At 36.8% G+C, this 25,231-nt stretch overlaps 1 protein-coding gene across 4 annotated transcripts in view; it reads left to right on the top strand.

Annotated features, from left to right (window-relative positions):
• The window catches only part of LOC133530279 (inactive dipeptidyl peptidase 10-like), a 539,190-nt gene that overhangs the window by 483,543 nt on the left and 30,416 nt on the right, over positions 1-25,231 (top strand). For all 4 annotated transcript variants that reach the window (XM_061868160.1, XM_061868161.1, XM_061868159.1 and 1 more), the window contains one exon: positions 13,887-13,981. In XM_061868160.1, coding sequence (XP_061724144.1) covers positions 13,887-13,981 — 95 coding nt within the window. The remainder of the gene's footprint in view (positions 1-13,886; positions 13,982-25,231) is intronic.

Genomic DNA, 25,231 nt, shown 5'->3' with positions numbered 1-25,231 from the left:
ATATATTATGCAGGTATTACATTCATGATGTTGTACGAGCTACCGACAGAGGGAAGCTGTTTTTAGCTTCTAATCTAGAAACTTAAATTAGAAATACTTCTCGGTGTGTATAATGGAGTTAGCCAATAGAAAAACACAAAGATATCTTTTTTTTTTTATACTACGTCGGTGGCAAACAAGCATACGGCCTGCCTGATGATAAATAAAATAAATAAATAAAAAGTCATTTATTGTCGCAAAAAATAAATAAATAGTACCTACATACAGCAAGCAGCAGCAAACATTATTGACTAATCGTTTTGACTGAGCAACTTGATTCGACTAAAACAATCAACCACTTTATAAGCATTAATTACAGCACAGTAGCAATAAGTATACAGCTTTTAAGAACTATGATAATATACCATATAGAACTATTGTTTACATTCAAACTCTAAAGTGCGACAATGGGCTCGGGACTCAGCTTTTGCCGCGAGTCTGGTGACTGCACAGCGCTGTTTTTCAGCCCGTACCTATCTCTTTGCTTATATAAAAACTAAAATTACTTGCTAGCTATAGGGAGAATACATGCCTTTATAGCCTGCGTTCACATTAAAGTAGGTGCTCATTTAAATTAAAATTAAAGTTTTTTATAGGTATAAATTACTTGTTCACGTATCTTTGTCTAGCAATGGGGCCCTTGGCGTTTTAATTTTAATTTTAATTTTAGTTTAGCAATTTATCCATTTATCATCGTTCACGTTTTTGTTCCTTTAAAAGCCTTCTTTTCAAATAAGTTTTGAATGTTGGTAATGACATATTAGTACGGAGAGGGGGAGGTAAATCATTCCATATTTTCGAGGCTCGATAGCGAAAACTTCCTTGAAAGCCCATAAATTTATGCTTCGGCACAATTACCTTATTAACGTGCATACTTCGAACTCCTCGGTCTTTATTTTTCGGCCACTTAAGCTTTTCAAATAAGTACTCAGGTCTCCAAGTTAGGACGATTTTATATACCTGTGTTGCAAGATGCAGATTCCTCCGTGCCGCCATTTTTAAGGACTCTTTTTCGTTAAGGAAAGGTGTGACATGCGCGCGCTTTGGCACATTATAACAGAATCTAACACACGCGTTCTGCGCCCGTTGAATAGTTCGCGCAGTCTTGGCGTACAGCCTAGGGCCATAGACTATATCGCAATAGTTAAAATGTGACAAAACTAAGGCTTCAACAAGGGTTTCCCGTACCTTTTCTGACAAGTGCTCCCTTAAGGTGTAAAGCGCCTTTAAACGATAATATGCGTGACTAATCTTATTACTGACATGTTCACAAAAACGTAGTTCGCTATCCATTAAAATGCCTAGGTTTTTTGTAACATTAACCTGTTCAATTATTTGATTATCAACTTTAATCATTGGATTATTCCCTTTAATTTTCATACATTGTGCGGTAGTTCCAAGAATCATGAATTTAGTTTTTAACGGATTTAACACGAGCGCATTTTTAGTTGACCATTGCGATATTGCATTGAGATCCGAATTTATTAGAATCTCAGCCATTTTCGTGTCACTGCTTTTGAAAGAGTAATAAATCTGGGTGTCATCTGCATACAGGTGTATCCTACAATTTTCAACGCACTTGAGAAGATCCGCCGTGTACAAAATGAACAGAATCGGACTCAAAATCGACCCCTGAGGTGTGCCCCTTTCTATTGCCTTAACCTGTGACTTTTGCAACTCCCCGTAACTATTTTCAATTTCTACATACTGGGTCCTGTTTGTTAGATACGACTTAAACCATTCACATGCTGAGTTTGATATACCATAATAGCGCATTTTAGCCAATAGCAACTCAGAGTTCAAGCAATCAAAAGCGCGAGAAAAGTCCAATAAAACCAAAATGGTGCCGCAGCCCTCGTCGGAAGCCGCTAGCACGTCGTCCACCACGTGCGCAAGCGCCGTGGCCGTGCCGTGACCGCTACGGAAACCGGATTGCGTTACGGGCAAAATTCGATTGTTTTCTAAATACTTTGTGAGCTGTGTGCATATCACTCTTTCAATTATTTTAGATAATACAGGTAAGATGCTAATTGGCCGCAAATCTTTAAAATCCTCCACAGAGGAGCCTTTAGGAATGGGTTTCACACGAGCGCACTTCCAGTCGTCTGGGCACACGCCAACGGCAATTGATTTATTTACTATGTAGGTAATAACGGATAGAGTAGTCGGCAAGGTCATCTGTATCATTTGGATAGTTATACCATCAAAACCCGCTGCCCCCGTGTCAATGCCATTTATGATTTTCACCACCTCGGACTCGGTAGTTGATTCTATGTGGAACTGATTTCCAGTGAAATTATTCGTTCTAAAAAAATGTATTGTCTCAGGGTCAGGGGTTGAAGCCCATGGCAGGTTGAGGAAAAAATTATTTAAGTCATCTGTGCGATTAAGATGTGGGGGTATGCCGGGCGAGGCCGCGTTACCAACAACTGTATGTCTTTTAAGGTGCTGCCACATAGTGTAAGGTTTATTTATATTTTTATTTACATAACATTCAAAGTAGGCATGCTTTTCTTTTTTAATTGCCGTGTTAACATAGTTGCGCAATTTTTTATAATAGTCTATCTGAGATTTTGTCTTAGTACGACGAGCATTACGATACGCGGAATTTTTAAGTGACACCATTTTTTTTATAGTATCTGTAATCCAAGGACTAATATTATCTGGAATACGTTTTTTTCCATACGGAGCATGTCTGTCAAATAGTTCAATAATTAATCGATTAAATAGGTTCACCATACTGTTGACGTCACCCATATGAATAACTTCTGACCAAGGTATATTCTCTAAATCTTTTGTAAAGGCAATTTGATAAGCAGTATCCGTAGCCTATGTACGCCTGCAACTCCAGAGGAGTTACATGCGCGTTGCCGACCCTAACCCCCTTCCACCCTCGTTGAGCTCTGGCAACCTTACTCACCGGCAGGAACACAACACTATGAGTAGGGTCTAGTGTTATTTGGCTGCGATTTTCTGTAAGGTGGAGGTACTTCCCCAGTTGGGCTCTGCTCTAGATCTGGAATGACATCCGCTGTGCTGTGCCCTACCACGCAGAGCGAGATGACATTCACAATGCCCATACCTCTCTTGTGGACGTAGTTTAAGGACATACCCGGGTCCAAGGGTTTCCTATATCTAGTTCAGGCTCATTAAGAAGGTCTCGAAAAGTACTTTATATTCATGGAAATGACAAAAAGTGCAGCCAGCAATACAATTATGTGTCAAAACATCATATTTTGACAGTAACTAGTAGTGTTAATATACATTTCATGACTTACTCTTTACTACCATTCACGTATTTAATAGTAGATTGTTAACTAAAGGATGAAAGGCACCCATTTCTGTCGAGGTGGTTTGGCGCACAGTGCGAGCGCCAATAGTCCGAGACTGAAATGGTGGTGGTGTGGAATTATTAGAACAACAGCGATCCACTTACCAAGCATGAGAAATGAAAAATATCAATGTCTATTTTGAAATCATACATTACCCTAACTCTTCATGGTCATGTTTAACGTAACCCCTTTTGATTTAAGCCTCACGCCCGGGTAACCCGAGTACCCGGGTGGCCCGCGAATGGCCATCAATTCCACCTTTGTCTGGATAAATCACCCGGGTAAATGCAGTTACACGAAACGGTTAACCGGAAAGCAAGTTTGGTATTTTATCTGCGTTCCAAAATAGAATTTTACAATTGAATTGCATGTTTTGTTTGTTTCTTATTATGTGTAGTCTCCTATAGCTATAGCTACAATTGGTCTAGACGCCGTGAAGACAGGAAGTGTTTCTGTTCCAGCTTGCGCAAAAATGCTTTCGTATATTAGACTATCTAGCTGTTCCCCTCTACAGGTCGCATTTCCCAACAGATTTCTGACAAATTTTGTAAGGAGTTTTGATAATAAGGATTGTTTATTTACACTCTGTTTTTGTAAATTTATGTAATGAAAGAACCTTCGGACTTTGAGAGGTCTTACAGCTTACTAATCCGTCAAAATATTAGGTAAGTGCTCGTAATTTATAAATAGAATCTGACCATAGTGACCACGCTTAGTTTGCATCGACTTACTCTTGGTAGTGACTAACCGAGACATACTTCACGGTAGCCTGCCTTTTCACTGAGCATGAGATAAGAAGAGGCGTGCGGGAATCAACATACAACACTGCTTGTAATCCCGCGGATCAGAAAAGAGATGTGAAATACAACCAATGTTTGGTTTATTCCCGCACGTCTCGTCTTATCTCCGCCTCAGTTAAAAGGCCGCCCAAAACTTAGCAGGGGACATAGCGTGGTATAAGAAGAGGCGTGCGGGAATCAACATACAACACTGCTTGTAATCCCGCGGATCAGAGAAGAGATGTGGAATACAATCAATGTTTGGTTTATTCCCGCACGTCTCGTCTTACCTCCGCCTCAGTTGAAAGGCCGCCTTAAACTTAGCAGGGGACATAGCGTGGTCGGAGTCTAGTTGTTATTTTCTTTACCTGTTTATGCGGAAAGGAAACAGACGTCGAGAGCGCAGATGTGGTATTAACATAATACAAGTATTATTGATTTATTCCTTATTTATTCTGACTTCCGACTAGAAGGCTCCTGGCTGGCGGTCTTTGAGATTGATGATTGAATACCAATGTTATTTGGCTAGTCTTTTCATTTCGACTGTAACAAGAGCAATTTATTATAAGCACCAAATAGTTTCAGAAAAGGGTTGTAAGAAAAGTAGGGACCGTAAGAAAGTTTAACGAATCTACTCGTTTAATTTGGACTAGACCTATACTAGTTTAGATATAGAATTCGTTAAAGCTCTGCTTTATTGTTTCAAAACTGTTCACATTTTTCTTATCGGAATTAATATCATGCCAAATAGAATGAAACGTCACGTGAAGTCTATAATGCTCAATAAAAAAATTGCGAATTTATATGGTTTATTAGGATAACGAATAAGAGAGAGTAAAATGTAATTTTATGTATGAGAGATTAAAATGAAATATCATATTATACATGTATAATATGTGAAATGTTTCAGAAATTTTCCAACGCTAACCTATACTTGTACCCCTAGTGTAAATTTAATCGACATCATAACGTGACGAACGCGTTTGCGTTAAGTGTCATTTTGTATAGGATTTTGAGTTTCCAAAACGTCCCGCTTGGCGCGCTCTTTCTAAATCACATACAAAATGAGACTAAACGCAAACGCGTACGTCACGTTTCGAAATCGAATTTATTTACACTAGGGGTACTGTATTGATTTGGTATAGCCAAATAGTTTAGACTACGAATTTTTAAGTCGATGGTATAATAAAATAATTTAATTATGTATAATTTGTCATTTCATTTACTCCACTATCTTTAAGTAAGGCATCAACTCGCAGCAACCTGTCTCAGTAAAAATTGCTAGAATTATGCAGCTAATCTTTTGGCTAAACTTTTAAATATTCAAGTTTGTATTTTGGCGTAATTTTATACGGAGTTCATAAATTAACTCCCAGTAAAACTGTGGAAACATTCTCTCGCATTCCGCAGGCACCGCAGATTTATCCCCATCGCTGAGGTAAAATGGCGGAGTGTAAAAACAGAAGCTGGCCGGTTATTGCGCCCTCTGCCCGGGTCGGGGATAAATATCCGGGTGCCGGGCAACCCGATAATTTACACGGTTGTGTAGAGTGAGGAATTTTAAAATCAGCCACGCGTATTTTTGGTGTGCTGACCTACTGGTCAGACTGTACCCAGTCTGTGTTACATACACACATTTATTTAGCTTTACTGCGTAACTGTGTGTGTGTGTATGTGTGACTATTTATGTGTGATACAAATCTTGTAACTTACTTAGAGTCAGATCAAGACAAGTCTGCAACGATTTTCATAGCACACGCAGTGCAAGTGTTATTTTAAACGTCAAACTTTCATGAAATTAAGACGTGTAATAACACATGCACGGCGTGTGCTATCAAAATCATTGCAGACTTGTCTTGGCTTGACTCTAAATAATGAAATACTGCCTGATATATATCTGACTCAGTTTAAATTTGGAATATTTACTTCTTTATTTTCGATGACACTTCTTGAAAACTATCCTGGATCCTGGAAACAGGAAACTGGTCGGATTGGACGCAAGCGAGGTAAAGGAAAACCCAGAAGAGGTTACTTAAACCAAGCGAAAGAAAATAAGATTTTGGAAAAAAAAATTTTTTTTGGTACAATCTTTTATCACTGACTGTACTTTTCTTTCCACAGACAACTAAAACTCATCGAGCCAATTCTAAAAACCCCAAACACAATTAGGTAGCGTTGTTTTATCATTGAGTTCCTATGTCCACCTCTTGTCTCCATCATCAGATCAGCTCGATAGTACCATAATATTGCATTGTCATTGTCACCCGACTTACATATGTATGCAAATTTTCAGCTCAATCGGAAACCGGGAAGTGGATCAAATTTAACTTGCAAGATTTGATTACAGACCGACTGATGACAACGGGACAGGTGAAACTAAAAAAAGCTTGTAAAATAGAGGTGTCGTATCGAAAAGTCAATGAGCTCGCGCATGATAGGAAAAGCTGGAAGATACTCCACCTACAAGAGAATAACTCTTAGGTTCATGATGATGATGATGACAACAATATGGAACTGATCTGATGATGCAGTCGGAAAGTAACTAACGGAACACTTCGAAAACACACTCATGACGCTCATTAGAAAGGTCTCGAGAAGTAGATGATATTATTATACTTGTATTCTAAAATGTATTTATAATCGTAATTCGAAATAAAAAGTAAAATATTTAACTCAGATGAAAATCACCCATTCTAAATATCTCGTCAGAAATGAGTGCCTTTCATCTATTGGCTAGCAATCTACTACACATGTTTTACTATAAATTACAGTATTCTTGTAGAACAGATACCTTCGTTTGTTCCTGATAAAGAAAGAACCTTTAAACGATAATTACTTAAAGTCATCCTAAGTAAAACTCCACTGTGCCCTCACTATTGGAACTTAAGTCGAACTTAGAGCTTCAAAGTCAGAAGTTTGCTCCTTCGAAGCCATTAACAGTCAAAGCGCCAACATATCAAATGAATTTAATACTAAAGTACCTCTAAGAACTAGAATTAAGGATAAGAACTGCTTGGAAATGGCAAAGGAAGTAAGAAGCGTTCTAAAACACATTTTAATCTAACTTTAAATAATACATTCGTCTTTTATCGCTTAGCTCTCTTGAAAGTACCCCTCGAATAACTAGAATGTAGGATAAGAACTGCTAGTAAAATATAAGGGAAGAATACACATTTTAATCTAACTTTATCACATACAAATTCAGAGGAGTTACATGCTCATTGCCGACCCTAACACTCCGCACCCTCGATGAGCTCTGGCAACCTTACTCACCAGCAGGAACACAGCACTATGAGTAGGGTCTAGTGTTATTTGACTGCGGTTTTCTGTAAAGTGGTACTTCCCCAAGTTGGGCTCTACTCTAGATCTGGAAAGACATCCGCTGTGCTTTGCCCTACCACACAAAGGGAGATGATATTCACAGTGCTCATATCTCTCTTTTGGACGTTGATTAAGAACATACCTACCTTCTAAACTATATTATGAATTTTTTTACTTACTACGTACAAAAATTCAGGAGCCAAGCCGTAATTAAATCAGGCCGTAGCTGACCATAATATTTTTTTACCAACCGTGTGAGTTAAACAGTAGCCCTATATCTGATTGTAGATCTGATATCCATGTTGAAACCAAATGAAACAAAATTGAAACCAAGATCTGTAAACCTAATCCCAGTTCGACCGCGGCCCTGTCCGCGCCGCTGCAAATTGACTTCCGGTGTGGCCACGCCGCTTCCGCCACCGGGAGCGGCGCCATATTGCCTGTAGCCAACCAAATGGCTCGGTTAGTGAAACTATAAAATCAAAGGGAAGTTTTGATTTTAGGGACATCAAATGGCTCGGTTAGTGAAACTACAAAATTGAAGGGAATTTTTGATTTGTGGAACATTTGAATGGACGTTTTTATGAGACCACAATTCTAATGTGTGATTTTTTTGTGAGTTATATTTTATCACAAGAGACTTAATACAATGATTTTTAGTTTGCTTGTTATTTGTGAGAAGGTTAAATCTTGCATCGGTTCCAGCTGATATTGAACATAGCTAACTACATATTAATAATAATAAATAAATATTATTATAGGACATTAATAAATATTATAGGACATTATTACACAAATTGACTAAGTCCCACAGTAAGCTCAATAAGGCTTGTGTTGAGGGTACTTAGACAACGATATATATAATATATAAATATTTATAAATACTTAAATACATAGAAAACACCCATGACTCAGGAACAAATATCCATGCTCATCACACGAATACATGCCCTTACCAGGATTTGAACCCGGGACCATCAGCTTCGTAGGCAGGGTCACTACCCACTAGGCCAGACCAGTCGTCAAAACATATGTTACATATGTAACATCGGTTAGGTACCTACAATGAAATGTTACGGAATAAAAACTCTGAATAAATATCAATATAGTCCTTTGAGTAGGACTCGTTATTATCATCTATTTATTGTTTATTTATTTACTTCATAATAAAAAAATGGAACGAAGTAGGTATATTATTATTGAAAAACAAATATAAAAAATAAACTTAATCAAGAAAACATGAGAAAACATTTTTCTACAAGCTGTAACTGAAACGCCTAGCTCGACCTGAACACTCGCTTAGTTAATCAAGAATATGAAATTGAAGTGGAAAAAAAATACAAAAAGTAATATCTGCATACACGTCCGGGAATCGGTCCCGGGTCGTCTCTGTTATCACCTGTTTCTAAGCGGCTGTTTGCCAACTGCGCCACTATAGGATATTACGTAAGTCGGTGAAATTAGGCTATTTATTCTCGAGAAAGAATATAAACAAAAGAGGGCCGTGACGGAAAAGTCTTACACTATTTTTTGCCTAGCCCCCATCCGCTAACCGTCCGATAAGAGATTTCGTTCCAAAAAACTATCATCATGTTGCCCGGGTTGCCCCTGTCACACGATGTTATATAACGTTATATTACAGCCAGTGTGGGACTTTCCTAACAAGATACGATATACATGTACATATGAGACGTCATACTGCCATTAACATTTAATCCATTTCTGTGGCGGTATCTTGATCGCATTTTTACCACTTGTGAAGTTTCCACCACTTTCGCACTGACATACTTGTTAGAACGTGACAGGCATAATGACAGATGATAAAACACCGACCATCTTAGCCCTACAGCGGTGGAATCATGGTTCCATTTTTATCACTTGTCACTTTGCCCGTCACTTTCGCACTTACATATTTGTTAGAACGTGACAGGCATGATGACAAATGATAAAACACCGACCATCTTAGCCCTACTGCTAAGTATAAACAAGCTTCAAACGTAACCTCTAGACAAATTATAGAACAAACACTAAAACCAGCTTTCATTTATTTACATCTAGGCATAAAAACATACGTATTTACGTACAGCGAAATCGAAAACTAAACTGCACCGAATTGTTCAAAACAACACTCGAGCCCGCAGGCTCCGCAATTTATATGCATCTACAAGTGGTCGACCTTACAATTATTCAAAATGGCTGCCGTGCGCCGTTTCAATTACTTTCATTCTACGAACAAAAATACAGACAACTATTAACGAAATTCGAATTCAACAATTAATTCAGTTTAAATTAGAATGAGCCAGGTTCCTGAAATGTGCACAAAAGCTCAAGTAAGATTGACTCGTATTTGTGAAGTAATTAAGTCCAAATTAAAATCAGCTAAGTTTCTTGAAATGCTGCGTGAAATTCTACTCTAAAGTAAAGTAGTAGGGTTTATTTAAATTTTCGGTAACTGAATAGGAAAAGTTTTTGCTTCAGAAGATACTGGGAAATATTGTTGAAGTAATTTTAACTGATTTAATAATTAGACGTTCGAAATGCATATAGTTAAAATAACCTTTAGGTTATTTATTTGTTGCTGAATATGAATAATACCTTGTAACTTTTGAATCGTCGGTGGGTGTTGTCATAGAGAAATAAGTAACCATAGAATGCTCACTCTATACATCAGTTTTTTTACGAAAACACTTATTATTTTCGTAGTTGACATCTAGCGTCAAGTAGCGGATTTATCAGTACTGCTACTTGACAATAGATGTCGCAATAAACAAAAAGTCAAATGCTCAACAATTTTCAGCTAATATTATAACCGGATTAACCGGAACTCTATTTTAAACTCCTTCTGCTTGTATTATCAGTTGTAAATAATTGTCAAGTATAATAAAGCCGCTACTTAACGCTAGATGTCGACTACGAAAATAATACGCGTTTTAGTAAGAAAACTGATGTATGGAGTGAGCACTTCTGATGCTTACTTATTTCGCTGTGTGTGGAACGCCGAATGACAGTTAGTGAATCGTCTAAAGCCCTCAACCTTACGCAAGAGTTGAGATTTTATCATATATTATTAAACTTGTCTTGAAACTACGAAATGAGTTGTGATGTTTACGATTTAACAGTTTAATCGAATCTCTAGCGAAGAAGTTATTAAATATCATTCCAATGTAATACTATGATACTGATCTGATACTCATTAACTGATTATTTACTGATTTGACGACCGGTCTGGCCTAGTGGGTAGTGACCCTGCCTATGAAGCTGATGATCCCGGGTTCAAATCCTGGTAAGAGCATATATTTGTGTGATGAACACGGATATTTGTTTCTGAGTCATGGGTGTTTTCTATGTATTTAAGTATTTATAATTATATATTATATATATCGTTGTCTGTACCTACAACACAAGCCTTATTGAGCTTACTGTGGGACTTAGTCAATTTGTGTAATTCAATTCAATTCAATTCAATACTTTATTGATAAAATAAAATTTTACATGTCAGGTACCATTGTGCTTATAGCTAAGTCTTATTATTTAATATTTCTCATAGTTGAGAGGCAAGGCTGAGTTAACGAACCAGTTGTTTTGTATGTATATATATATACACATATGTACATAGTTTTACTCACTAGATACAGTGCTAGGGCTCGAAAAAGGCATCGACAGAATAGTATGCATCAGACACCAGTTTAGATTTAAGTTTTTTATTGAAATTTTCGTCGCTCGCAGTTTGTTTTAACTCGAGTAGTATTTTATTATATACTTTAGGCCCTACCGTGTGCATACACTTTCTAGACTTGGCAAGTCGCGTTTTAGGGGGATAAAGTTCATTTTGCCTTCTGGAACTCGCACCGCGTGCGTTGCCGCGAGTCGGAAATTGCGTTAGGTTACGTCTTACGTATTTTGCCACTTCGAAGATATATAAACACGGTAGGGTGAGAATTCCTGTTTGTTTAAATAGTTCCTGTGCTGGATGGTCCCATGGGACCCCAGATATGCACCGAATCGCTCGTTTTTGGAGTTTGAATGGCCTCAGTCGGTCCGCAGCGTCGCCCCATAGGTCAATACCGTATGTTAGTATTGAATGAAAGTAGCCGTAATAAGCTTTCTTAACATTTTTTATATTTAGACTGGGGCGAAGTCTGCCCAGGGCGAAGCAAGCGGATGACAGGCGGTCACATAGCTGATCAATATGCGGACTCCACGTAAGCCCAGAGTCAATTATCAGACCTAGGTATTTCACTTGATCCACCTGAGGGACACGCTGGCCATTGCAACTTATATGTAAATCGTGCACTCTTTTACCTCGCAAGCAGAAGCGTATTATATTAGTTTTTTCAATAATGTCCTATAATATTTATTTATTATTTATTTATCTGTCAGTGTGAAAACAAAACATTTTTGCATTCAAGTTTTACCCCCTTATTCATAAACGTCTACTAAAGTTGACAAGCCGCTAATAATCGTTTGTCCCTTTCCATCATACCCATACGTCGGAAAGGGTCAAACGATTATTAGCGGCTTGTTAACTTTAGTAGACGTTTATGAATAAGGGGGTTAGTTATTAGATCTCATCCCAATATGATACTGATCTGATACTGATCTGTCAGTAAAATATTTAGATACCACGGTTACACTCACTTGGATTATTCAATTATGTTGCCAATAGCGACATATTTCGAACCCATCAGGGGTCCTTCTCCAAGCTTGAGTGCTCTCGACGGTTGCCCTCTCAGCATGTCACCAATAGCGACTATAATTCTAGTGAGTATAACCGTGGTATCTAAATATTTTAGAATATGTCTCACGAAAGTTTAATTTCGATGATCCGTCAGTGTCTAAAGTGACGTTTTCGGCTGAAGGTTGACATAATGCGCAATTCAGCAGGTCCTCTAAAGGAGATTAGACCCATCTCATATTGAAATGATGTCAGATCCATGTTAGATCACTATCACATTATATTATTGGGATTGGCCTGTGTGTGGTATAATATCCTGATTAAACTGAAACATGTCCAAGATGTTTGCACAGATCTGGAGCCCGATTCCAATTTAATAGTTTTTGTGATCTTGTTACAATTTTTATCTTAAAGATCCCTAACGCTGAACCAACAGGCCAATTCGAACAAAAACTGATATCAGAATGACATCTAACTAATGTCATTCAGTTATCGTGTATTTCGCTCATACTTGTCCGTAAATGTACCTATTGGCGCGTGCGAGATGCGCCAATAAAACTAAGTAGGATGATTCAAATATCATTCTGATGTCAGTGTACGTTCGAATTGGCCTGCAAGACGATCGTCAAAACCGTGGAAGTTCGTCAAAGAACAAGAACACTCGAAAGCTCTAATCAAAGGGTTCAACGCAAAACTGCTAAGGAGCATTTAGGGCTCAAAAGACACAAAACCTGCGCGGTGACCAGAATATTGACTGGACACTGTAAGTTGAACAAACACATGTTTTAAATTTGAAAACAAGATCCGACATGCAGGTTCTGCCAGAAGTCAGAGAGAGAAAAGAGAAATTGCAATGCACATACGGCACGTATTGCAACCCTATGAGGTACAGAACATTACGGCCCAAAGAATCTAGAATTTCTTGGATTTAACGGGCATTAGTATGAACTTTAAAGGGCTGTCACAATGGATCACTGCCTGGTCGACGTGGCACCCGGCCCACAAACTCTAATAATAATAAATAAGTCGTGTCAAAACCAGTTCTAGAGCACTACAAATTATCAAATTAGAATCGACCTCATCTGACATTACGCAGCTGCTGCCTTATATACCATTTTCTACAGTTTCCACACATTAAAACTTTTGTGAATCTAATTACGAATATTGGGGTAGCTGTTCTAAAACTTACACTAACTTGGGCATCTGCCATAATTATTTTGCAAGTGTTATTTGGTGTTGCCTATGGGAAGTTGGGCATTATTAACCGTGAGCGATCCATCACGCTCTCTCCCAAAGTATTACGAGGGTCACTCCATCATTTTGCAGATTTTCCTGGAATAAAGGTTCTGTATAATTTTACACGCAACGTACCTAATACTTGAGAGTTACGGGATTTTCAGGATACTTACGTAAACAAAGCCGCATGGTAGTTAAAGTCTACATATTTGGAAATGGCTGACCAATTAGCTTAACCAAGGTAGCAATAGTTCATCATCAACGCTACTCAAAAATACTATTATTACATTTTTCGTTACAATATATTTCACATCCTGAGTCCCGGTGACGTCATCTAATTTCGATTCATTTTAACGTTAGGACTGTATGTAATGTAATATATAAAGTCCTTCCCTCTATATAAGGAGCTATTTTCACCGTGGCCACGCGTCCTGACCAGCTGATATTGCTTTGACCGGCACCTTTATTCATTTACACCATAAGGTCTATGTTTGTTTGTTCCAGATGAGGAGCTGGTGTTCCGCGACCGCTGGGGCGGACTCACGCTGTTCAACGTACGCAACTTCACCACGAGGCTGCTTATGAACAACTCCACTTTTGTAAGTAATCGTCATTGACCAAGCGAAATGATATTTACTTAATAGTCAACTGGTTTCTGCCTGCGATATTTGCTGCTTACAATTAATACTTCCTTATCTTACATCCATAGTAATCGTCACCTTCCTTTTTACCTTCTTTGAGTAGGATTTATTCCCGTCTAACTATCTTATCAAGGACTCAAACTATCTATACCTGTACCAAATTTTATTTAAACCAACTTGCGATTTTAAAAGGCAACAGAAATACAAGCAAAGTTACTTTTGTATTTATAATATTAAGTAGGGAAGATGATATTAGTAAGGATTTGGTCTAAACGCATTCTGTGGACTTGGATTTTTTCATTTCTCAAAGTTTCCATTAAAGGGGATGGGGAAGTCAACTAGGAACCCTTATAGATTCGCCATGTCCGTCTGTCAGTCTACCTGTCCGAGGCTTTGCTCCGTGGTCATTAGTTCGTCTAGAACGTTGCAATTTGATATAAAAATCAATAACTACGATAAAGTGGTTAAATAAAAACCAAACAAATTATTTTTTAAGGTACCTCCCCGACAATTAAATTGGTATTTTTTTTTCGCTCCAACCCTATGGTGTGGGATGTCGTTGGGTAGGTCTTTTAAAATGAATAGGGGTCTTCAACAACCATTTTTTAATACTTAAATATAATATTTTCGGAAATAATCACTCTGAAAGAAAAATAGTTATTCCGGTACAAAAATATTACGCGTTTTTATTCAATTGAATAAAACTTATCTGATTTGTTCCCAAAAACCTTGAAAATCACGTCGAAAGCGGGGGAATTAGAAAGTTTGCCAGCACGATCCATCAGGAGGAAATTAGAGTATAATGGTGGTCCATTTCGGTACCGAGGGATTGCTCGATGTTTGCATAATCAGCCTTAATTTCTCTTGTAATACAGTAAAAGATGTCGCCTAATCAGATACCCTTTGTGTAAAACAGAACTTTTTATGCGAATTGTTAAAATGTTTGAGTTGCAATTTTATTATTTTTGTAGAATTCATCTTTTAATGCTTATTAAGATATTTTACTACTAGAAAATAGTGAGAAATATGTCCATCACCAGACATTGTATGCACACTTGTATACTTAGGGCCTGTTCCACGGTGCCCAAGTAAAGTACTGGATAGTTAATTAACAATAAATTAACTGCCAGATAAAACTACCTTTATCTACTAAGTTTTAAAGGTATTTATCTACCAGTTAAGCTTATTTGAAGATTGTGAAACGTCAACGATAACCTTATTCGTCAGATAGGTGGCAAATAGCTTATTCAGGACTTTACTTGGATATTGTGATACAAGTCCTTAGAATCGCTATTTTTAAGTTTTTTTTCTAATCACCCATCCAAGTCAAGTAATTTTGCGTAGATATATTAACAACCCTATAATGGAACAGGCACCAGTAATGGGATAGTATAGACAAATCCTGTAAATCTATTTACCATCAGTTTTTAATCGCTGGCAACATTTTACCATAAACAAGAGCCAAAGAGCTGCTTAAGTTCAATTTTTCTTTAATATTTGTTTATTTGAAAATTAATGGCGCCGTACATTCCATAACTGGTGCAAAAAACCATCGTTTTAATTGGTTAATAATATTGAAACCAATTGCAGTAGCTTTCATTAAATACATAGAAAACAAAAGACGAATTGGACATTCAACTTGTAAAGCATAAAGCGTTAGAAATTTTACAGATGTCGGTGAAATATCATAAATACACCAAATTTTCTCTTATTTGTCCCATGTTTGGTGCCGTTAACATATACGAACTGTAAAAGAGTGATTTAATAATAGAGCCCTCATACAAACGCTAGACATCGGTAAATTGTTGGAGCGAAATTAAAAAGCCTTGTCCATTTTTGGGGCCGGTGAAGAAGAAAAATAAAAGGATCGAGGGCCGAAAATACATAACAACAATACTTGTAAGAGCAGAACATTTCAGAGGGATATTTAAAATGTTGAAGCGGTATTATTAGAATGCTCTACAACTTTTTAAAGAACTATCTAAAAGGCTGGTCGACTTCACAGGTGACCGAAGAGCTGGCAGCTTTCTCGCACAACGTATTAGCATCGCTATACAGCGGGGAAATGCTGCCAGCATCCTCGGCACCATGCCAAAGGGGCCAAATTTTTTAGACATATTTTAATTTTATTTAGTATTAGTTTTAATTTAGTTTTATTTAATAGATAAGTTAGTTTATTTTTTTTGTAGAATAAAGAGTTTACTAATGTTATTAGAATGTTTTATGATGTCTGTATTGTATAAAGAGATTGGAACAACAACAACTTATAATCTTACGACAAGTCTTTTGCCTGTATTAATTTATTTGGTTTGATTAATTGGCTACTTGACTGTTTTTTGTAAATAATGTCAAATGATCTTGATTTTCCTGAGGATCAAATGTCTATATAGGACTCGTGGCATTTAAGCAACACAAAGATCAGAAATGAGAGTTAAAGTCTGACGCTCGCACTCGACGATTGAAACGCCTCTAACAAAATTTTAAGGTAATGTGACGTCACATCATGTAAGTCTGTCCTAAATGTATGGAAGATCAAGGAAATTGCCATTTTGACCCTGAAATATTGCGTTTATGTGTATAGTTGTCATAAATTTATTTTTTAATAAAATGTAAGGAATTGCATGGTACCATTTTCTTTTCTATTTTTGAAAGACAATTTTTTTTTTTTTTGTGATTTCGGAGCCTTGATTTTTTTTATAATCTCAATATAATTTTTTTAATTCCACTTTTTTATAATGGATGGCTCATTTTCTATCCATTTAACTAAATTTTGTTATAATATTCAACATGTGTCAAGTACCCAATTATGGGATCCCAGGTGAATAATTAGTTAGAGTTGGACCAAGATAGGTTGGAAGCGATTTTGATAGGCCAGACGGTGCAAGTGTTAAGTAAACGTTATAATTTCATAGAAGTTTGACGTTTAAAATAACCCGTGCACCGTCTGGGCTATCAAAATTGCTGCCAAGTTATCTTGGTTTGACTCCATGATTTATTTTTTCTACATCATATCCACTTTATCAAAGAAAGGGTCATATAGTCCCTGTTTGTTTTAAAAGACCCAAATATACAACGACTACCCACAGCATACGGTTAAAAAAAATCCCCACTTTACTTTAGGTACTTTTTTTAGATTTTATTTTTATCACTTTATCGGCGTGGTTAATTTACACTCATGCCAAATTGCAGCTTTCGAACATTAAGAGTCAGTGAAATAAGCCGCGGACGGACAGAAAGACAGACAGACAAACAGACAGTGGCGAAACTATAAGGGTTCCTAGTTAACAATGGAACCCTAAAATAAAATTGGAGGTCGATACCCAGATACGCACCTTAAAAGCGTTTTTTTAAATGTAAATACCATTTTTGCCTACAAATATTAAACTTTTTCTAACTAATACCAAAACGAAGTAGAAATGTTTTAAGATATACTAACTATTGAGAGAACCCAAGTTTAGGCTCTTAGCAGAATTCCGGAGCTGATAGTTAAAACACTAGTTCTCGTGGTGAATATTATATTGCAAGTGATTGATATCAGACAGCTGTATCCCTTCAGCTTTTTGATACCACTTATGCCGTTCTCTTCAGACATAATTTACGCAAGTTTCACAACTACTCGAATATTTCTACCACACTTTTACTAAACTAGCACTATCAGTGTGTGAGGCACATGACCTATTGAGAGAACCCAAGTTTAGGCTCTTAGCAGAATTGTGGAGCTGATAGTTAAAACACTAGTTCTCGTGGTGAATATTATATTGCAAGTGATTGATATCAGACAGCTGTACAAAAACATAACAAATTCAAACGGGTGTCATATATGTGTCGTAATAAGTTTACTATTGTGCCAGCATACACATATACAACCTCCAATACTAACCACACACACCTTTAAAGACCTTACAGAATATAATCGTCTAGACCTTATTGATATTCACGTGGGCCGCTGAGAACCCATTCGATCGGTAGTAAACATCCAATAAGATCATTCCTGAACGAATGGTATCGGCTTAGCATTGAACGGAACTTTTATCTTACGAATAATGCGAAGGCTGACATTCACACCGGAGACGCATGAAATCTCAATTTTTTTTTTATGGTAGAGGAGGCAAACGAGCAGACGGATCACCTGATGGTAAGCGATTACCGCCGCCCATGGACACCTGCAACACCAGAGGGGTTGTAAGTGCGTTGCCGGCCTTTAAGATGGGAGTACGCTCTTTTCTTGAAGGTTTGAAGGTCGTATCGGTTCGGAAATACCGCAGGCGACAGTTCATTCCACAGTTTAGTTGGGATTCAAAATCTTGTATTCTTAAATTTCGTGGCATTTTATTCTTTCTTTTACGCTAGTTCTCTCGTTTGTGCTTACGAATAAAAATATTTCTATTCAATTACATTCTAAAGATGTATTAAATTGAATGAGACACGAAAACTTTTCGCACATTACTGAATGTGTAAAAACGGAACCCGACTTCTATTCGTTCGACCAATGATATAATTTCAAAGGTAATTTTTGCTTCTCATCGATCGAATTACCGATACACATGGTTATTTGTTTACATTTTTCCATAATCCTAGTGACATGGAGGAAGCGCAATTTTGAAAAAGATAATATTACGTTCGGGGTTACTATTTAAATGACAAATTGACAAATGCTGCAATACTAAACTTATGGAATAAAATTGGCTCTAATAATATAATTATTCAGGTACATCCACTTCTTAATTTAATTACTAAACGGTGTGATGGTCGGCTTTGGATCGTTTTCCTAACACCAACAAACGTATCTGGATTTATAGCGCAAATAACGCGGGAAAATGGATACATTTGTGAAAACGCCTTACGGGATCGCCTTACACCTTTGTATTGGAATTCGTCAATATAAGTTATAAACTATTTCATGTAATACTTTGGATTTATGACCATATCGCCTCTCACGACAGTCGTAACTAGCCCAAAAACGGCTTAAACCTATTGTTCCGAGCTACAGCAAAACACGGTGAAGAAATCCTAAAAGTGAATTAACCGTGAAAAAATGGTTAAAGTCGGTAACAGGGACCAGTTTAAAATGATGCACATTGCGTGGGATATCGTATTAACAATGACAAATGCCATAAATTCACTCGGAAACTAGTTGTATTTTATACAATCGTCATATAATAGAGAGCTTTTCAGTCGAGTACCGTGTTTAGGCAACGAAGCTTGCTGAGGCTCTTGATTGTTCAAAAACGAATGAGAAAGTTGCATTTTATCCACATGTGGGGCAAAGTAATCAGATGCAAATTTTGAGTTTTTTCCTTATGTTAGCTAGAAGAATTCACTTTTAAATGATGATTTTGAATGATTATTTTTTTATTTCGTTCATTTGGATTTGATTTCATTTAAATTTTTTGGTATTTTTATAGTTAGTAGTTTCCTCATGTTGGTGTGGTGAAATTTTTTGTATTTCACTAGGAGGCAAAGTTTGTTTAACCCTCGTGCATTGAAACCGCTACGCTCGTGGTTCAATTTTGGAATCTTTCGCTTGCTCGGGTATCAATATTAGCACGAGCGGTTAAACAACAACTTTGCCCCCTAATATAACAACAAATAACAATTATCAGAACAATTCAGCTTTAATGCAGTTTGTACATTTGCCTAGTTCTTATTATGGCCATGAGGCTGATTTTAGCAAATCCCGGGGCGTTTGTTAAATTTAGTCGCAAATTGTTTAGATCGGCGTCACAGCACGTAAATATAGGCACGTGACTTTAAGTTGAAGCTGGTGGTTTAAGTAGTCAGCTCATGGTAGGATTTATAATAACAAAATTTGGGTAACATTTTGAGGAACCATCAAATTGAATTTTGCTGCGGCCCACTTGAATATTTTAATTAAAATTTCACTATGATATTGTTATTATACGACCTTATTTTATCGCGTTATTATATCGCGACTCACAGTGCGTTTTGCGATCGTATAACGATCCAATATGAATACATCTGGGCCCTTATTCGACATGCTAAAAGTGACGTTTCGTGTTGATTTCCATTTGATGTGAGAAATATTGTGACTTGTCGAATTGCTATTATCACCACCTGTCAGTGAACAATATCCACACTAGAGGCGGGGCGTTGTACCGGAATAGTTTTTGGAACAGGTTATTTGTAATAGACTACTTTTAGCTTGTCGAGTATTTAAAAGTACGGACTTTGATTTCTGAAATAAAACAAATATGAAACTTTTATCACCTCGTACCTCCATTCTTACCGTTACTTTAGGTAAAATAAAATTATGTTAACAGATGGTCGTCTGGGTGTCTGTTGTATCTAAAAATAATGTAATAATATATAACAAAAATATGACAATAGATTCATAGCCTTCACTCAAAACGTCACCATATTTCCGACCCTTACCGAAATAATAAGTCGATATTTGTATAAATAATCCTTATTTGTAAGACGCCTAAGCATGGCAAATACGTAAACTGCCTATTGGGGGTCATACTCGTAAAACTGGTATTTTAGACGTACTTTTGGTACGAGTAACAGAGACGTACTTTTGGTACGCAGTCCCAGCTCTAGTCAGGATTCTAGTTGTCAAATATAAGCGTGTCGAATACGTATTAGTTAACTGTCAAATGAAATTAGATCAACGGTAGACTTTTTTGTCGATGGGTATGGCTGCCATGTTTGGATTTATGACATTTAAAAGGGGATCCTAAGGCAGAGAGTAGTTTTTTCTGTACGATTTTGATTCTTCTACTGGACGCAAGATGGAGTTAGCTGCCAAATTCCGATCAGGCTGACGCAACTAGGAAGACAAAAGTTTTGTATGGAATTTGTTTCGCAAATCATTGCCAACGAAGAAAAAGAAAACGTCAGTGCTATTTATTCTGTCAAGTTTACATCAAGTCTACTGTCAGCCTAATTGCTTTGTTTGTTTTGAAGGCTTCAATGTTTTGTTCGGGTATTTCGTGTAATTTCTTTATTATTTAGTGAAAAAATCGAAAATAGTCAACCGTGATCAGAGTAAAGAGCGAGTTTGTTACAATGCCAGCGAGAAAACGGTTTACTAAGTGTGAAATATGTGGCAAGCGAGCCACTCGAGAAAATCACGAAAAAAGGGATTTTATGGCGAAATTTCCCTTGGATGAAGACTGGTAAGTATTGCTTTAGATACTTTTGACCTTATTTTGGGTCAGCAGGCTATAAACACATCGAAAATTAGATATTTTACATTATTTTTCGTTGTGAACTAGGGATGTACTATAACTATCGATAACTGTAGTTTTATTTGTATATCAGTGTAAATAATTAAATTAAATATGTGAAATTTCCTTAGAACTAGAATTCATGCAATATGACCATAATTAATTCGTCGAAGATTAATACTGCATAAATTATCTATTACTTATGCATTAATGGTCATTAGTTAACATATTTTTTTTTATCTAGTGATTATTTAATATATTAACCTAAAATGTAAGAAAATTAATCTCTGTTTTTATGATAAATAAAGAAATATTATAGGACATTATTACACAAACTGACTTAGTACTAAAGTATGACTGGCATGTGTTGTGGGTACTTAGACAACAATATATATATATACCCACAACACATGCCATTCATACTTTAGTACTAAGTCAGTTTGTGTAATAATGAATATATATATATTATGTACATAGTCCTAATTTATAAGTATTTATAAATACATAGGAAATACCCATGTATCAGGAACAAATATTCATGCTCATCACACTAATAAATGCCCGTTCCAGGATTTGAACCTGGGACCATCGGCTTCATAGGCAGGGTCGCTGCCAACAACGCCAGACCCGTTCTCATGATTAACAGACATAAATACATAAAAAGTTAAAGCATTGATAAAGGGTTGTTGATAACTGGATGCCGAAAAACATGATTTATAGATGCATATTAGCGCGAAATAATCAGTTAATCATCTCATTAGCAAACACATGGAATATAAACTGTAGATAAAGTCATGTTTTTCCAAGGCTGTATGTTTTCAGATGCAGGCAGTGGGCCAAATTTGTTGGGAACAAAGACCTGATACATCTTCCCATAGAAAAGTTACATTTATTCAAACATGTATGTGCACATCATTATGAAAATCAAGCATATAATAAAATAAAAAAACACGACTTAAAAACTGTATTATAATAATTCGGGTCCACATTAAGCCCGACCAGATAGTAGTCCAATTAAGAACTATCCACTATATAACATACAACTTAAATGTCGTCCTATTACTGCAAATACCTATTAAGTGACTTTATGACGAAAGTGGTTTTTTTAGACCTTTAGAATTAACTTTTCAAGCTTTACAATCTGGTAAAACCCATTGTTTGATACGACCCTTCGTTCCAAAAGTAACTCACCGCGTAAGGCAACATATTGATGATTTGGTAGCATTATGTACTGGAAGAAATTGAAATGTGTATAATAACACAATGATTCATGTGTTCACCTCCAAGTAAAAACTGTTACCATGTTTTACCGTGTTTTTGCATACTCATTTTATGAAATTATAACCGTTGTATATTCTAACAGTAGCTTCTATGTACACATATTTGGTATTTGCGTAAATGATTATTCAGCAAATTATTTATTTTATGCCAAGCTAAATATACTAAACATCTTTGTATGTTTTTGTCTGAAGATCTACGTATTTATCAAACTGCAATATCTTTCTGCTAAAAAACTGTACAGTGACTTAGTAGGTTTTGCATGTAACTTTATTCCAATGTTAACATGTAGTTGTACAGGCAGAGCCAACTAAGTGCGCTTACTAGCTTCGCACCGTAGCTAACTTCACTCAGTTGCGACTCACGCGCCGATGTAACGTTTGATGCTCTTATAATAAATAAAATAATTTGTTTAGAACTCTAAGTTAATGACACTGTGTGATAAAATTGAGTGCCAGGAGTAGAAGACTCGTTAGAATGGTCACGGAAGACAAGGATGCAAACCATAAGTAATATTCTTTGGCCCAAATTTAAATTTGAGGTTCGTATGATTGTATTGTATTTTATTTATGGTTTGTGAATGACTATTTTAACTCTTTTATATATATACTATAGATTTTAATAAAGAATAGACTTGGATATTTCTGCAAAGAGGATATACCTCGGATGTAGGCAGAAAAAAATATCCAAGGCGCCCGCTGCGTGCCGTGCCGACCGGTTGACAATGTAAGTAGGTAGGTGCTTACTTCTGTGTTTATCTGCAAAGCCCGAGTGTCTTTACCTAATATTTATATACTCATTTATTTATTTAATTGGCCGTATCTGACTAGTTTAATTTACGGTATTTCTTGAGTATTTGGGCAAGCCGTACATATTTATGAATATAAATTCTGTCTCTCACTTATCAGTTTCTCAGAACTTATGTGTTGAAAGAAACTTCGTATCTTCTACGACAACATTCAAAATAAATAGTTTTATTGACAGTAGCGTTAGCGTATCTCCGTTTTGACTCGGGCATTTTTGCTTGCTGCGTATGCTGAACATACGTTCTCCTCTATAGGTCGCAATTCTTAACCGATTCTCGTAAAATTTAGTGGCCAGATTTTATGATTCAATAGAATTTTTGGTCGATCCAGTTTCTGGAAATTTTTCTAAATGCGGAATTTGGCATAAAGGACTTGAGCGCCAATAACGTGTATGACCCTTATGACTATTGTGAGTTCACTGTGATAATTTTATATTTTCTAAGCTTAACGCGAAGTCTACAGCGCACAGAGCCACTAGTACATTTATAATAATAAATTGTCAGGGTATTTTTTTGCAGATGAACACGAGCAGGAGTATGAACAACGCCAGGCTTCAGATCTCGGCGAGTCACAAGAACATATCGATGATCAGAGCAGCAGATTTAATGATAATATTTTTCTTGATGATCGCACGTCAGAGTCGGAGCAAGAGCTTCCACGGACTAAGATAACATTGCCTGCAAGGCGAATCTCGGAAACTACATCAGAGTCAGAGTCGTTGTTATTCGGCAGCGACTTTTCTGATAATGATCCTACCTACTATCCAGACGACGAGGACCAGCAGCGGGCTCCTGGCAACCACGGCGATGATGATGGTGATTTAATTACATTGCAGGACTTATTAGGCGCCACTGCTAATGATAGCATTTATTCTTTTACTATATCACCACAGCCTGGCATCTGTCACCAATATGAAGACATAAATAACGACACAGCCTCTGAGATTGCTACTCTAATATTATCAAATGTGTTAGAGTTGGTTTGGGCTGAAGTGAAAACATTAAGCCGTTGGCGAGCTGCTGATCCGAGCAATTGGAAAAAAAATGTCGCAAAAAAAAGACGTGCGGAAGGGTTGTCGTATACAACTAATAACCACATAAGAGCCCCAAAAGTCCCTTAGACAGTTTAATGTACAAAATGCTTATTCAAATGTACAGATACATTTACCGAACAAAATCGAGCGAAAATATGTAGAATCTACTGGCATTTGGACTTTGTAAACAAAAAAAACTTTATACTGTCTCGTGTTACAGTCCAGCCACTAAAGAAAGTCCTAGTAGAGAGAAAACGTCCAGCTAGACCTTACACTACAAAGTGTTTTTTTTTTTATTTAGGCGCAGAAGAGCGACAAGTTTGCCAGAAATTCTTTTGCTCTACTTTAGGCATCTCACAGGCAACTCTCGGTGACGCGTTTAAAAACCGAAATGAACTTGGATTTTACTCCAGGGCTGATGGACGAGGACGTCATATTCCGCCAAATAAGACTTCCCCAGAAAAAGTGCAAGAAGTAGTTGACCACATTTCTTCCTTTCCTACAATGGAGGGACATTATATTTGTAAAAAATCTAAAAGTAAATTAGATGTATTCTGTATGACGGATTGGAAAAACATTTTTAAGAATGATAGATCGAAAGGAGTGTACAAAGTTGACAAAAAAATGGTAAAAAAGGATCCCTATCATGTTAAAGAAATTAAATACAACGTGTTTTACGACCTAAAACGTCTAGCTGAAGCTATATTAAAAAATAAAAGCAAGGACTGCAATGGGAATAAAGTCTTCTGGCTAAAGATAAAAAAAATGAAATACGTAAAAGGCGACTCAAAAATATACTTCAACTACCACACGTCTGAAGATTATATGAACTTTGATACCAGGGCTGCGGTATCATTTCGCAAGACGGCGGCTCTCCAATCTGGCTCTCGGTACAAGACAA

Source organism: Cydia pomonella, chromosome 22 (genome assembly GCF_033807575.1).
Source record: "Cydia pomonella isolate Wapato2018A chromosome 22, ilCydPomo1, whole genome shotgun sequence".
Lineage (NCBI taxonomy): Eukaryota > Metazoa > Arthropoda > Insecta > Lepidoptera > Tortricidae > Cydia > Cydia pomonella.
The sequence above is the reverse complement of the archived record's forward strand: the minus strand, read 5'-3'. Positions and strand labels throughout refer to the sequence as shown.